The 13,052-nt window shown below is 43.2% G+C and overlaps 1 protein-coding gene across 1 annotated transcript in view; it reads right to left on the reverse strand.

The window, feature by feature from the left end:
* Window positions 1-13,052, reverse strand: part of LOC149863422 (cytosolic carboxypeptidase 6-like) — a 1,473,463-nt gene that overhangs the window by 256,044 nt on the left and 1,204,367 nt on the right. Inside the window, exon 8 of the mRNA XM_090050142.1 lies at window positions 5,120-5,234. Coding sequence (XP_089906268.1) covers window positions 5,120-5,234 — 115 coding nt within the window. The remainder of the gene's footprint in view (window positions 1-5,119; window positions 5,235-13,052) is intronic.

The following is a 13,052-nucleotide window of genomic DNA, read 5'->3' on the forward strand; positions in this document are numbered from 1 at the left end:
TTGTCATTGCATCTCGAGGATGCTTCACTGAAGAGCTGCCCAGATGAAGAAACACATTCTTTTTCAGGCCACCTTGGGGTCTCATCTCGGGGAGGCGAGGCTAACAAATTGGAACTAATCTAAGCTGAAGATGGTGTGGTGCAGTGGTCTCGCCTGCAGGGACGTATTTTGACATTCAGCGGCACGATGCCGACTTTAGAACAAGTTCTTGGTAAAGGAAAGTTCAGGCCAAGCCCCAGGATGCACGACTTTTAAATCAAGAGCACTCAGTTGTATTTCCTGGGTCTAACTACCTCCCTGGGTATTGTAACATATTCAGTTATAATAATGCTAAACCACAGAAAGAGAGGGAGAGGGTTCAGGAAAAAATAAAAAATATACTTACAGATTCTGATTTTCTTTAGCTTCACAGAACTGACCCCCAATTCAACCCATGAAGGAAGGGAGGGTGAGCTTCACGGAGGATAATTATAAAAAAGGGTAGTTCACTCAAATTTATTTTCTTCTACCACCTTCTATCTACGTAGAAATCCGCTATATTCGAGCTTCTACAAAAATTCCTTCCTAAAAAAAGCATATCACTTTATGGGCCTGTCATTTTAAATACATCAATATAAGACAGCACTTCTCCACCTTTTTGGACTCAAGGCACCCTCCATAACGTCTGTGAATTGAGTGGCACCCGATTTCAAATACTAATTTATAGACGACGGTGCTTGCAGAGGGGGCTTGGAGATTGTCCAGATAGGGACATGCCTAACCCTATACCCATCGCTTTACTTTACCTAGTTATCTCCTAACACCTCACTTATCTCCTTCAAAATATCTGCTGGCACCCCAGAACCCTGGTTGAGAATTGCTGATGTAAAGTTTCATGCTGTGAAATTTAAGTTACTAACACGTCCATCTAATGCTCCCTGTCACTATAGAAGGGTCACACTTAACATTATAGCAATCAAGGGTCAAACTCAAAGGTTTTCCTGAGTCGAACAACCCATCGGACAAGTGCGGTTAAGACCCACCGGTTCCCAAACCCAACAGCACACAAGGCTACCTTGGACTGTCCGGCCTGAATGGATCCTGCTCACAGCTGGATTGACCCGGGGGCAGCCCTTGGCACAAGTCCAAAGCAGATCTCCGGGGCTATCTTAACCACTCCGCCATGGTTTTAAGACCTTGTCCAAGACAATCCAGTCTGCCTCTCTGGGCCTTCATAATCCATAAACTGCAATAAGCTGAAAATTTGTCGTCTTAACTGATACACTAGAGGTATAAGAACAAGGAAGGGCTACATTAATGCAAAAAAGAGCATGTGCTTCCACTGAAAGCAGAAACGCTTTAACACAGCAGTTTTGCCATCCCACGAATACTTTGATCCTGCTGGCAAAGAGCAGCTGCTATTCTCATTTTAAGTAATCCACACAAACCTGGCCTCGTATTAGAGATGGGTGAATGGTGCACATCTGATGGGGAGTGGGGTCAACCCCCTCTCGTCTCTATCTCTCCGTAATCACATAAGTGTGGCATTTTTTTAATCTGCCCCCTTCCCTACTCCCCACTAAAAATAGCAGAAGTCTTAATTTCTCAGCCTCTTCTTTGCCCTGCAGAAAGGGAAATGCTTGAAGGAACACATAACTAGGGAAATGCTATAAAAAAGATGAATCTTTCAACTCCTTCTAAATTAGTCAGACTCATCCCCAGTAAATAAAGGTCACAGGAGATGGTTTCATCAGCATTTTGTTTAGGCAAGTGCATAACCATATACAATGTTAGAATATGTATATATAATAAAATAACAGATAGATGTATAATACTTCATAATAGTAGAATATGTGTATATAATAAAATTATATGTAAGTGTATAATACTAGATAATATTAGAATATGCATATGTGATAAAATCATTATAAGTGTATATTATACTTACAATTCTGATTATATATGATATAAAATTATCGTTATCCAATAATTCTATATAATATTAGAATATTTGTACCTGTTAATATAGTTTCTAGTACAGGTTTTTGCACTGGTGTTACAAGCAGATGTTTTCCCCCAAATTATTTCAGCCGAATTCCTTGTTCCAGCAGATTCCAAACTGGTTCTCAAGTGCCTGTCTAATCAGCCAGACCATGTGACAATGTTACTGTGCTCCGATTGGGCGGCTTTGCAACACTCCCACCATGAATACTTGAGCACATTTAATTTAACACCCCGTTTCGATGAATACTGATACACAGGCCTCTGAAGTTCACTTCCAGGAACATTTCTTTCAGAAGAACTTGAAGGTGCAAGGCATATTAATAACCATCCTACTGGATCACCTGTGCCCCAAGCACTAATGTTTTTGAGCTGTGATATTAAACTGACTTGTTGTTAGTTATGAGCATTGCACACTGGAAAGTCTCTTGAGGAGCCACAGCGCATTTTCTCCATCCCCTTGTGAATTTGGAATAGTTTGCAAATAACAGACAATCCCTGGCATTACTGTTGCGGTTTTGGCTTCTAGTCCCATATCTCAGAATAGGAGCACTGGGAACAAGGGGAGTGTTACTCTTGAACAGACCCTAGGTCGAGCTGGCCCGATATCCAGCTTCTAGACTGCTGTGAAGAAGTAAGCCAGCTCCTAGCATATGTTTGCATATAAATGTACCATTATTTCCTATCATAAGCATAGGGAAGTAAAGCAATTTCACTTCCCACAGCATGGGGAACTGTTGATATAAGCTGAGCTTTAAGGGTGACCACCAGGTCTGACATTTCAAAGAACAGTGAAGACATCCCCTGATGCGCTTTCCCAATTGTACAGTGCTTTGTATTGGGGGGCAAAAATCTCCCTAGCACAGGCAGGAGATCAATTTGCAACCCGAGGCATGAGATTCAATTACCCATTTCATTATCCTAGCTTGCATAGCTACAAATGTGAACCCTCAATGAGCCAAGGAAATAGTCACTAGCTGTCACTTGAAGAGCAAGGGAGATAATGGAAAGGGGAAATACCAAGCGACTGAGGACTGCCCCTGCTGCACGGAGAACAGCAGACCCTGCCTGTACCGGCCGGTAGGATTTCCACTGCTGAAGGATATCTGCATCCTAGGGTCGCATTTGTGTGCAAATCCAACCAGAGGGCCAAAAAGCACCAGGAGGACTCCCCTGACCAAGCAGGGAGTAGCATAAGAGTTAAATGATCAAATACTGGTGATCGATCCTTGGAGAAGACTTTCTTTCTTTTCTTTTTTTTAAATCTATCCAATAAATTCTAGCAAATAAACTGCTATCTGCCTGCGAATTTTCAATGGGCAGGAAATAAATGGTTTGTCATAAATTATTCACTCAGCACTAGTTAACTACAAAGCAGGCCTCTTATCCAGCTTTTAATGTTCTGCTCAAGATAATAAGCAGTATTTTTTTTTTTTGCTGTTTATGCTCAGTTTTTCATTATTAGATACATTAGGCCTTTTGTAAATAAAGTGAAAAATTTCAAACAAATCCAATGCTTTTTCTGGCCATCTCTTTAAAAGTCCTTTTGGTTCAGGAGAGTTGAAAATTCTGCATATCATGAAAGGCTAAAATGATAATGTGCTATCAGCTCGGCAATTATGAACGGGACTCTAATGTCCTTTCATAAGACCCGGCACATAAATTATGGGCCAGATGTCTTTCTGGGAAGCATCACGCACCTCAATAGCTATATATAATGTATAATAATAATAATCCTGCAAGAAAATCTATATGGCAGGTATATTTATGTGGATAAAAAAGGTTACTTAAGAGTAACTGGGGCTTTCTAAATATATTGCCTCTGCTAAGGCTAGGAGCCGTGTGGGATGGGTTCTGGAACCAGCTCAGGGCGTTATGATCGCTGGTGGTACAATCATTGACAGGCACCCCAACGGTAGCAACAAATGTTTCAAAACGTCATTATGACAGAAATACATCTTCAAGCACCTACTCTGCTCATCTCTGTCTTTCCTAAATAACTTTCCGTTAAATTCAGAAGCAGCAATGGAAGAAGCCTTAGCATAGAAAATAAGAGTGACCATCTTCCCTTGGAGAATTCTTAACATCCATTACAGTCTCATCACATTATCGCCCATAGAGTTGGCGATTAGCAGCAAGCAGACAATTGCAGGGGAGAAATGAGAAACACAAATGAAAATAAAAGAACCGATCAGTCAATTCTGGACATCCTGCAACACTTCCATTTCTCCATAGAAGTCTCCCATCCACAAAATCACCAGGCCCTATTCTGCTTTGCAAGGCAATACCTAATTAGATCACAGCCGATGGTACCATGGCTTCGGTGAGTGCTATTTAGTCTTGGATTGTAAGCAAAATTTAAAACAGTACAATACATTTCTCAGGGGCACTTCCAGAGCTGCATGCAATACATGTAATTGCCCCCACAAACAAATCATCCACTAATCAACTGCTTTTCATTATCACTTACAACAGCACATTTATTTTGTAAATAAATGCATTAAGAGTAAACAATTTTAGGGAAAACAAAAGATTTCCTGAATATGCTCTCAAGAGAGGAAGAGGTAGAAAAGTGCTAATTCAAATACTAAAATGAGGCAAAATTAACATAGGATGGAGTGATTATTCCTCTCCATGTATCGTTACCTATTACACTAAAATAGCAGACAGAAATCTCTGACTTTAATGGATGATCTAGGTAGCTGAAGAGAATTGTGATTGACTGACACATTTACATAGAGGCTGATGAACAGCATAATGAATGCATTTATAAACATGGCTGAGGTCTCCTGAAGATTTAGCTGAATTTAGTTCACACATCCAAGCAGACATGTAGAACAAATTTCCTGCTATAATTCATAGGCCTAGTCCTTAGCTTCTTACCCTGACAAATATAGCGTTGAGCATAGTTGTTCACTAGGAAATGATTTCAAAGAGAGTTTTGCCTGTGTAAGGACTTTCTGGGCCTGGCAGTACTGTTTGGCCATATGAGAGCTGTCAGTTCACATAAAACATTTTATTTCTGCATCAAGTCCAGCAATAAAGAGTATAGAAAATTGAATTGTATGAGCCTGTGTGGTGAAACAATGCAAAGTAAAGAGCACGGTGTGATGCGCAGTTTCAACAATGCATACCATACCTGTAATTTCCTAGATATACTCCATCTGGATTAAGCATCGGTGCAATCTTGAAAACCAAATGATCCCGCAGTACTTTGGCTACAGGATGTTGGCTCACAAGGAAATCAATTATACCTGGAAGAAATAAGAACGGCCTTAAGATCTTGTGTGTGAAAACCACAATGTCAACACATCTGTTGAATTTTGCTCCTACAAAAATAAAATCGACATTCTTTTCTGTTGAATTGAGTGCTCCAGCAAAATATAATATAATGCAAGCATTCATATAGCGCTTGACATGTTTGAAGTACTTTACAAATGTTTGTTAAATAGCCTTCAATCCATCCCAGAGACATAGATCCATATAACCTCCCCCCATTCAGAAGAAGAGGCAAGATTATCAACAGGGGAAGCAGACATAAGCCTATTAACATCAGTGAAATTACATCCCCCTGACTACCAGTGTGACAGGTGACCATCTCAAGGCCAATCCAACTGTTGGTTTCCCATTTATTGCCCCGATGCCAAGAGAGTGTAATACACAACTCCAAACCATCCCTACACTGTGTCCCATGCCTCACAGATGGCATCCAAAAATCACTTCCAAAAGTGGGCAGCAGAGCCCCCACGGCTTGGTCCTTGGGCCCGCACTGTTCAATTTCTTTATCAGCGATTTGGATGATGGGTGAAAAGCAACCTGTTTAAATTTGCTGATCAGACCAAAATTTGGGGTGAGGTGAGCACACTAGTAGGGAGGGAAAGACTGCAGCAAGACATGGGTATGTTACAGGGGTGGGCTAACAAAAACAGGATGCGTTTCAACACTGACAAGTGCAGGGTGCTGCACTTGGGCGTAGTAACCAGCAACACAGTTATAAGATGGGAAATGCCCTTCTTGAGAGCATGGAGGCAGAAATGGATCTTGGAGTCAATAACCATGGGCCGACAATGCGAGGTCATGGTTGGCAGGACTAACTGGACGTTGTCGTGCATCCACAGGTGCATCTCAAGTAGGGCCAAGGAGGTGATCCTTCCCCTCTATGCTACATTAGTCAGGACACAGCTGGAGTACTGCATCCAGTTCTGTGCGCCCCACTTCAGGAGGGATGTGGACAACATGGAGAGGGTGCAGAGGAGGCCACTCGCATGATCTGGGGACAACAGGGCAGACCCTACCTACATTGAGAGGCTGCGGGACCTGAACGTGTTCAGCCTTCACAAGAGAAGGCCGAGGGGGGACCTGGTGATAGTCTATAAACTCACTAGGGGGGACCAGAAGGGTTTGGGAGAGACCTTGTTTCCCCTAGCGCCCCCTGGCATAACAAGGAATAACAGCCACAAGTTGTTGGAGAGGAGGTTTAGATTAGACATCCGCAAGAACTACTTCATGGTCAGGGCGGCTAGGATCTGGAACCAACTTCTAAGGGAAGTGGTGCTGGCTCCTACCCTGGGGGTCTTTAAGAGGAGGCTTGATGCCTATCTGGCTGGAATCATTTGAGTCCAGTTTTTTCTCCTGCCCAGGCAGGGGGTTGGACTTGAAGATCTACAAGGTCCCTTCTGACCCTACTCCTATGATTCTATTGCCCCATAGCTGGGCCACACTTGGCCTCCCGTTCAAACTTGGCCTCAGGTGTCCTCAGATGTGCCTGGGTCACATGTGCCCTCTCTGGGGCCACAACTCCACCCCTCACTTGGGCTCCTGGGCCTTATGCCCCTTAGGCCTCCTGGGTTCCTTGCCCCTATGGGCTTCTTGCCCCTCATCTCACTCTGGGCTCCTGGCCCCTATGGCCTCAGGTCCCTTGCTGGACCTTGGCTGTGTCTCAGACCCCACTCAATGGACCTGGACCCTGCCTCAGGCCCCAGTCAGTGGACCTGGGCCCTGTGCTTTCCTGTCAGGGTGTGCTCCCCTAGCCTTTCCCCTCCACAGGTCACCCACAAGGCATTGGGGGCTGAGGCTTTCTGGTGCCTCATCCTCACCTTTCAGCGGGGAGGCACAGGTGTGGCATTTCCTGGAGACTGCCCCATCACAGGCAGCCCCACCATACCATCCAACCCCAGCAGGTCATGTCCCATGACCAGGAACCTCCTCCATCCCCACAGTTCCTACCCTGACCTCCAGATGTTCTGGGAGCTGCAGGCTGAGTGACGTTGCTCTGCTCCTAGGGCAGTGGCTTAAACTGAGACTGCCCAGCCCTCCTCCAATCCGATGGCCCCCTTTCAATCATGTGACCATTTAACTGGGCCAAACTGCACCTGCCAGCATCTCAAAGCCTGCCTAAAACCTCTTAAAGTCGCAATCATAACTAGTGATACAGGGTAGAGGAATAAGTCATGTTCAACCATACGCTGAACAATTTTTTTATTATTATTATTGTTTCTACCAATTTTCCAGGAACAGAAGTTAGGCTCACTGGCCTGTAATACCCTGCACCCCCTCTAGAGCCTTTTACTGTGAGGTTTATCCTGTGAAGCAGGAACCTTTTACTGATTTTCCCCAAAATAAATCAATCACTGAGCTAGTATAACAGGATTAAATTAAGCAGAGAAAAAATAAGGCTGATCATCAGGAAAATTTCACTAATGGTGAGCTCTATTAGGCTCTGGAATAGTCTCTCCAGGGAAGAAGTGGAAGCCTCGTCATCAGAGTCATTTAAAATTGGACGAGGCAAAACACTAGGGAACATACAGCAGGAAATAGTTCAGCTTCAGTGGGACAGCTCAAGCTAACTGGATGATTTAGAGAGTTTCTTCCCTCTCTTACTTCTATAATCTGACCAACTTCTATTTTTAAATATCACACACCAGATAAAACACTCAAAACAGTAGTTCAGCTGACTGTAAAGCCCTGCCTAGGTAGATGCTTACATGGATCGATGGCCTAAAACCTCACAAAGCGGACCCATTTGCTAAAATGTATTTTGCTCTCTTAGTACCAACAAATGTAAGCGATGCTTACTGCCATGAGTGAATTCTGTTTTACTGTGGCACTAAGGTAAAAATCAGGGCTTCTCTATTAAGAAAAAAATAACCAGAGTATCACAGACCCTCAATACTGATACTTTTTGATTGATTAATGGCTGTTTTTCTATGCATTTCGAAGGAGAAAGAATCCCTGTTATTAAGGAGATCTCTCACCAGAAGCCACAGTGGTATACAAGGTTAGTAAACTGCACAAATATGACAGGCCTAGCTTCTTAAACACTACTCTTCTAACTGGTTGCTGGCAATTTCTAAACCAGAGTACACAGTGAGCACCATTAGAGGACTCACAGATATCTAAAGGTATACTATTGTATTCTTAAACATTACAGTGACGTGGAGAGACATGTGTCCCAGTCTGCCCCTGGTCTCCGTTTTCCTTCTGGTAGTTGTTCTGGTAGCCCCACTATAACACACCCTGCACTGACGACAACATCACCCAGGCAGAGGGTTACAGCAGCTCTCCGTGCTTTGCTTCTCTTATTTCATAACACTTTCTCTGATGGATCTTGGCAGGAACATCCCGCTAACGAGCAGCTGCAATCTAAATTTTATATAGAAAATCTTGTTTTCTTTTACTGAACTCTTAGGTAGCAGGCGATATTCAGAGCACTGAATGCAGGTTGTGTGAGCAATGACAAGATTGCACTGGACAGGAAATACTGCCAGCACACAAAATGTTTCAGTCGGCTCAGTTTCTCCTTTGCCATAAAACGTGGCCGTTGGAAAGCATGTCCTGCGTTTCAAGCTGTCCAGCACCAGGCCCCCTAACGTGCTTTGCCTCTTCCATTAAATCTGTAAGTACAGTACAATTTGAGCCCTGCTTAAACTCCATATTTTAAGGCTACGGTTACTGAAACCTGAGTGCATTTCTGCAGAGGCTTCTCCCTCACTCTCTTCTAAGCTAAGTGATACAAATGATGAAGCAAGGGTTAAAAACCCCAGAGAAGATGACCAAAACTGGAGGAGATATAGTCCCGAGGATCATCATAAAAAACACAAATGCTGAATGCATATGTATGCAAGCACTCCCCATCAAAAAGTTACTTTAAGTGACACAATAATCAATAGAATTAGTGCAGAGGCATTCTTTCCAGCAAAAAAACTTGACAGCCGGTAGATCAATAATATTTAGAGTAAAAAGATAGATATTGGATTATTAAAAAAAATACCATCTCTCAAAAGTTGGTCCTTGTGTTAATAAATCAATACAAACTAAATTTTCCATCTTCTATAATCAGCAAGAGACGTATCAGTGTATCTCATTATGCCGAGGTTAAGAATTTGGCAGCCACCAAAGCCCATTTAATATCATTTACTTCAAGGCAGACAGCAATACAACAGATGCCCTAATTTATTTGTTGGGCCTTGTATTAAAATAACAGTTTGCTGGTAAACAGGAAGGGTAACGATGCCAGTCACCCTTGTTAGTGGCTAATAATTGCTTAATTTGTCCACTAATTGACCTGTGCTACTGTTGAGGCGTTGGATCATGTTGCAGAGTATGAAGTAAACAAGGCCACTGTAATGTTACCTTAGAGAATGACTTCTGGAAATAGAACTATTTATTGCTATAAATTTTCTCTTCACAGATGAGCAGATTAATTGGTTTGCCAATTACTCTGCTATTAAAGGAAAAAGCGCTGCCCATAGATTGGTCAGATTTTGGAACTCTAGCTCCAGTTTGGGTCAAATGAAGTGGTCCAGTTTCAGTCCGTCAAATCAAACACAAGAAAAGAAACTTTTTAAAAAAAAGATGATGTCTCTGTAACTGAAGACCAAGGAAATACCTCAATGAACGCGATGCTAGCTTTGCAAAGCACTCACAATAAAATGGAGAACAAGACGGATGATCGCACTCAAACAAAGTGTGTGTAAATGTTGGTAGCGGTCTGTGGAAACAAAACAGCTTGATCATATTTGTGATCTTTTTATTCTAGACAAGGCCTACTCTGGAAAGTAATTAATGCAATTTCTGACACCTCTTTGATCAAAACTCTTTAACGTCTCCCTCTGCTCTGAAAAACTAAAATGTTTTTTGTTCCCTCTTCCATCTTTGCCACATCCTTCCTCTATCTGCACGGCCTACATGCTACTACAGTATTTACCTGAATCCAAGATGACTCTGAATTTAAAATGACCCCAATAAGTAGATCCTATATGTGGATGATTTATAAATGAGTTATCATTTTTCCACATATAGTATCTAATTATTGTGGAGTCACCTTAAACTTGTGCTTCCCCCCCACCCCCACCCAACTGCTACAGTGGGAAAAACAGTGGCATAGGGGCAGGCAGTGGGGGAGGCAGTAGGGGGGACCGGCAGTGTATTAAAACATCCTGACCCCTACCATTTACCCCCTGCTGCCTCCCCCAAGCACCTACCCCAGGGCCTGGGCTGGATATGTCACCACAGCCATCGCTACCAAGCCAGGCCAGGACCCAAGCAAGCACATGCTTCATGCGCCAGGCTGGAACAGGGGTACAGCTGGAGCAAGGGTAAGTGTGGGGACAGGTAAGTGGAAGGTCAGTGGCAGAGGTTTGGCGGGGGGGAGATGGTGTAGGGGCAGAGGCAACAAGGGGGGAAGGCAGAAAGCACCTGCTCCTCCATGCTGCTTCATACTTGACGGGCTCAAGATGAAGGGCATTCCCCACCCCCGGTTAAATGGGAAAGAAAACATCTTGAATTTGAATAAATATGGTTGATGTTTAATTGAGTAACTATATGATATGTCTGTGCTCTTCCTATTATTGAAAATATAAATCATTGTAGAATCCAATGCAATATGGCATTTAGCAAGCGAAACATAACCTGGACTGGGTCTAGGATATGCTGGGAAAGAAGTAGCTAGTCAAACTCTTAGAGCTGGCTCCTGGCACCTGAATACTTGACTCCTGTATCAAGATCCACCACACCATGGAGCTAAAAGTAAATGAGACAAATAAAACCAAAATGATGCGAATGTCATGGGGAAAAAAGGTGGTGGTGGGGTAGGGGGGGAGGTAAATATGTCATTCCTTCATGAGAAATATGTATAAGAACATAAAGGACATAAAAGCGAGTAATAAAATGCTATGCTAATGCCCAAATCATATTTCCAGTGGCAAGTCAGACTTCATCACAAACAAGCAGGCAGGAATTTTCCAATAGTTGCTTGATTCTTAAATAGTGCTAATATTCAGTTAAAAATGTTGATAACTGAGCAGAACTGTGTCATGGACATTGATATAAGCTCGTATCATGATCTCATGGGAATATCCCCTCAAGCAGGATCATCTCCCTGAGCAGACCATAAGCATGTGGTCAGAGTGGATGTGGACTCCACTTCTTTCCAGTAGTTTTTTTCTTCCCCCATCAAAACTTACAAGCACCTTGCCAAATTCAAATGGAGGCAAAAACCACTTAAAATTTTGGGGAGGAAAACCGGGTACTTCGCTATGAGCTCAACACTAGAGGAATCCTTATGGAGTTGACAGGCAATGCTTGACTTGTATGCCTATACATCTTCCCAGATATCATTTCTCTCTGAATTCACAGAAAAAGGTAAGCTTATGTTAAACACATTCATAATGACAAAGTAGTTTAAGAGAAATATTGCAAAAATATGTAATAGATCTATTCTTTTCAAAACCACACAGAGTTACAAGAGCAAAAGAACTCATCATTTAGAAGATAAAACACAGAAAAACCCTGATTCTTGTTTTTCTTGCTTTGTGTCAGGGGAAAATAATAATACAAATACTATAAGTCAACTCTGCCAATGGTGCAAGTCTAACCAGTGCTGTTATGCAGAGGATGAATAGACCATATGATGGCCACACTGAACCAGGGCATCTTAGTCGGTTATAAAAAGAGCAGTTAGGTTTAGCAGTTTTAAATTCCCAGTTGGTAATGCTGATGCTCTGCGCGCAAGTGAATATTAGTTATATCAACTCAAACTGAAGCCAAGCCAGAGACATGACAGGTGAACACCTGGGTGGTGGAAGGGTAGTGCAATACCCATCCATACAGCTGTGAGATTATCTGGAAGATGGACTTGTGGATAGATCTGTTTTTCCCCTCTCGTTGGCAGCAGCAATCCCTCAATATGGGGATGACAGTATATAACTTGGTTACAGACACGTGATTTCCTCCCTCCACATGGGGCAAGGGAGATGGTAGTTGTTCTTACCGGTTTAGATTAGAGGATCTCAGAGGCAGGGTCTGCCCCAAACACCGTGTATATTTATACTGCAAGGCAAGACACGATTGCAGCACAGGTAGGCAGACTTGCCAGCTCAGAGAACAATGTCAAGTCAAGATGGGGTGGCGTGGGCTTTGGTCCAGGCTAGCAACCCAAATATATACCCAGGGCCCCCAGGCTTTTCAAATTCTCTCTGGTGTCTGTGCCACCTGCAAGCTTGTACATGGTGGGACCCCAGTGTGGGATAGGGGGACTCTAAAGACACACTAGAAGGTAACAACAACAAAAACCCATGACCTTTAAGTCATCCCACTGCCAAACAGGGTGGCACGCAGCTTTCCCAGGAACTGATGGACATTTCCGTCACGCAGCAAGCATTGGCTGGAAGTCAGGCCTCAAGAATCTTGAGGAAATGAACATTAACAAGGCAAAGCTATTCACTGAAAAAAGTCCAGCTTGAGAAACCGTTTGGGTTCGAGTTGCACGCAAAGATTTTGAAATGCAAGGACAGACTTCGGTGCATCCACCCACTTTCCTGGAAGGACTTCAGAGTTGAGAAAGGCAATGACCGCTACATAAAGGAACTGAAGTTACTTGGGGCAGAGACTGAAGGCTTGCCTACAAAAAGAAACTTAGCCCGTAGTAAGCATTGGCTAGTTCACGCCGACTCAGTATGTATTTAACCAGGTCTTTGTGCAAGGGAGCTTACTCTCCTTCAAAGGAGATGAAGTCCCCGTGCACTTGCTGTGCCCAGAGAGTGCCAGTGCAGAGCAGCTAGTGAGCTGTCAAT

This window comes from Crocodylus siamensis, chromosome 5, assembly GCF_052110815.1.
Source record: "Crocodylus siamensis isolate JL-2025a chromosome 5, ASM5211081v1, whole genome shotgun sequence".
Taxonomy (NCBI): Eukaryota; Metazoa; Chordata; order Crocodylia; family Crocodylidae; genus Crocodylus; species Crocodylus siamensis.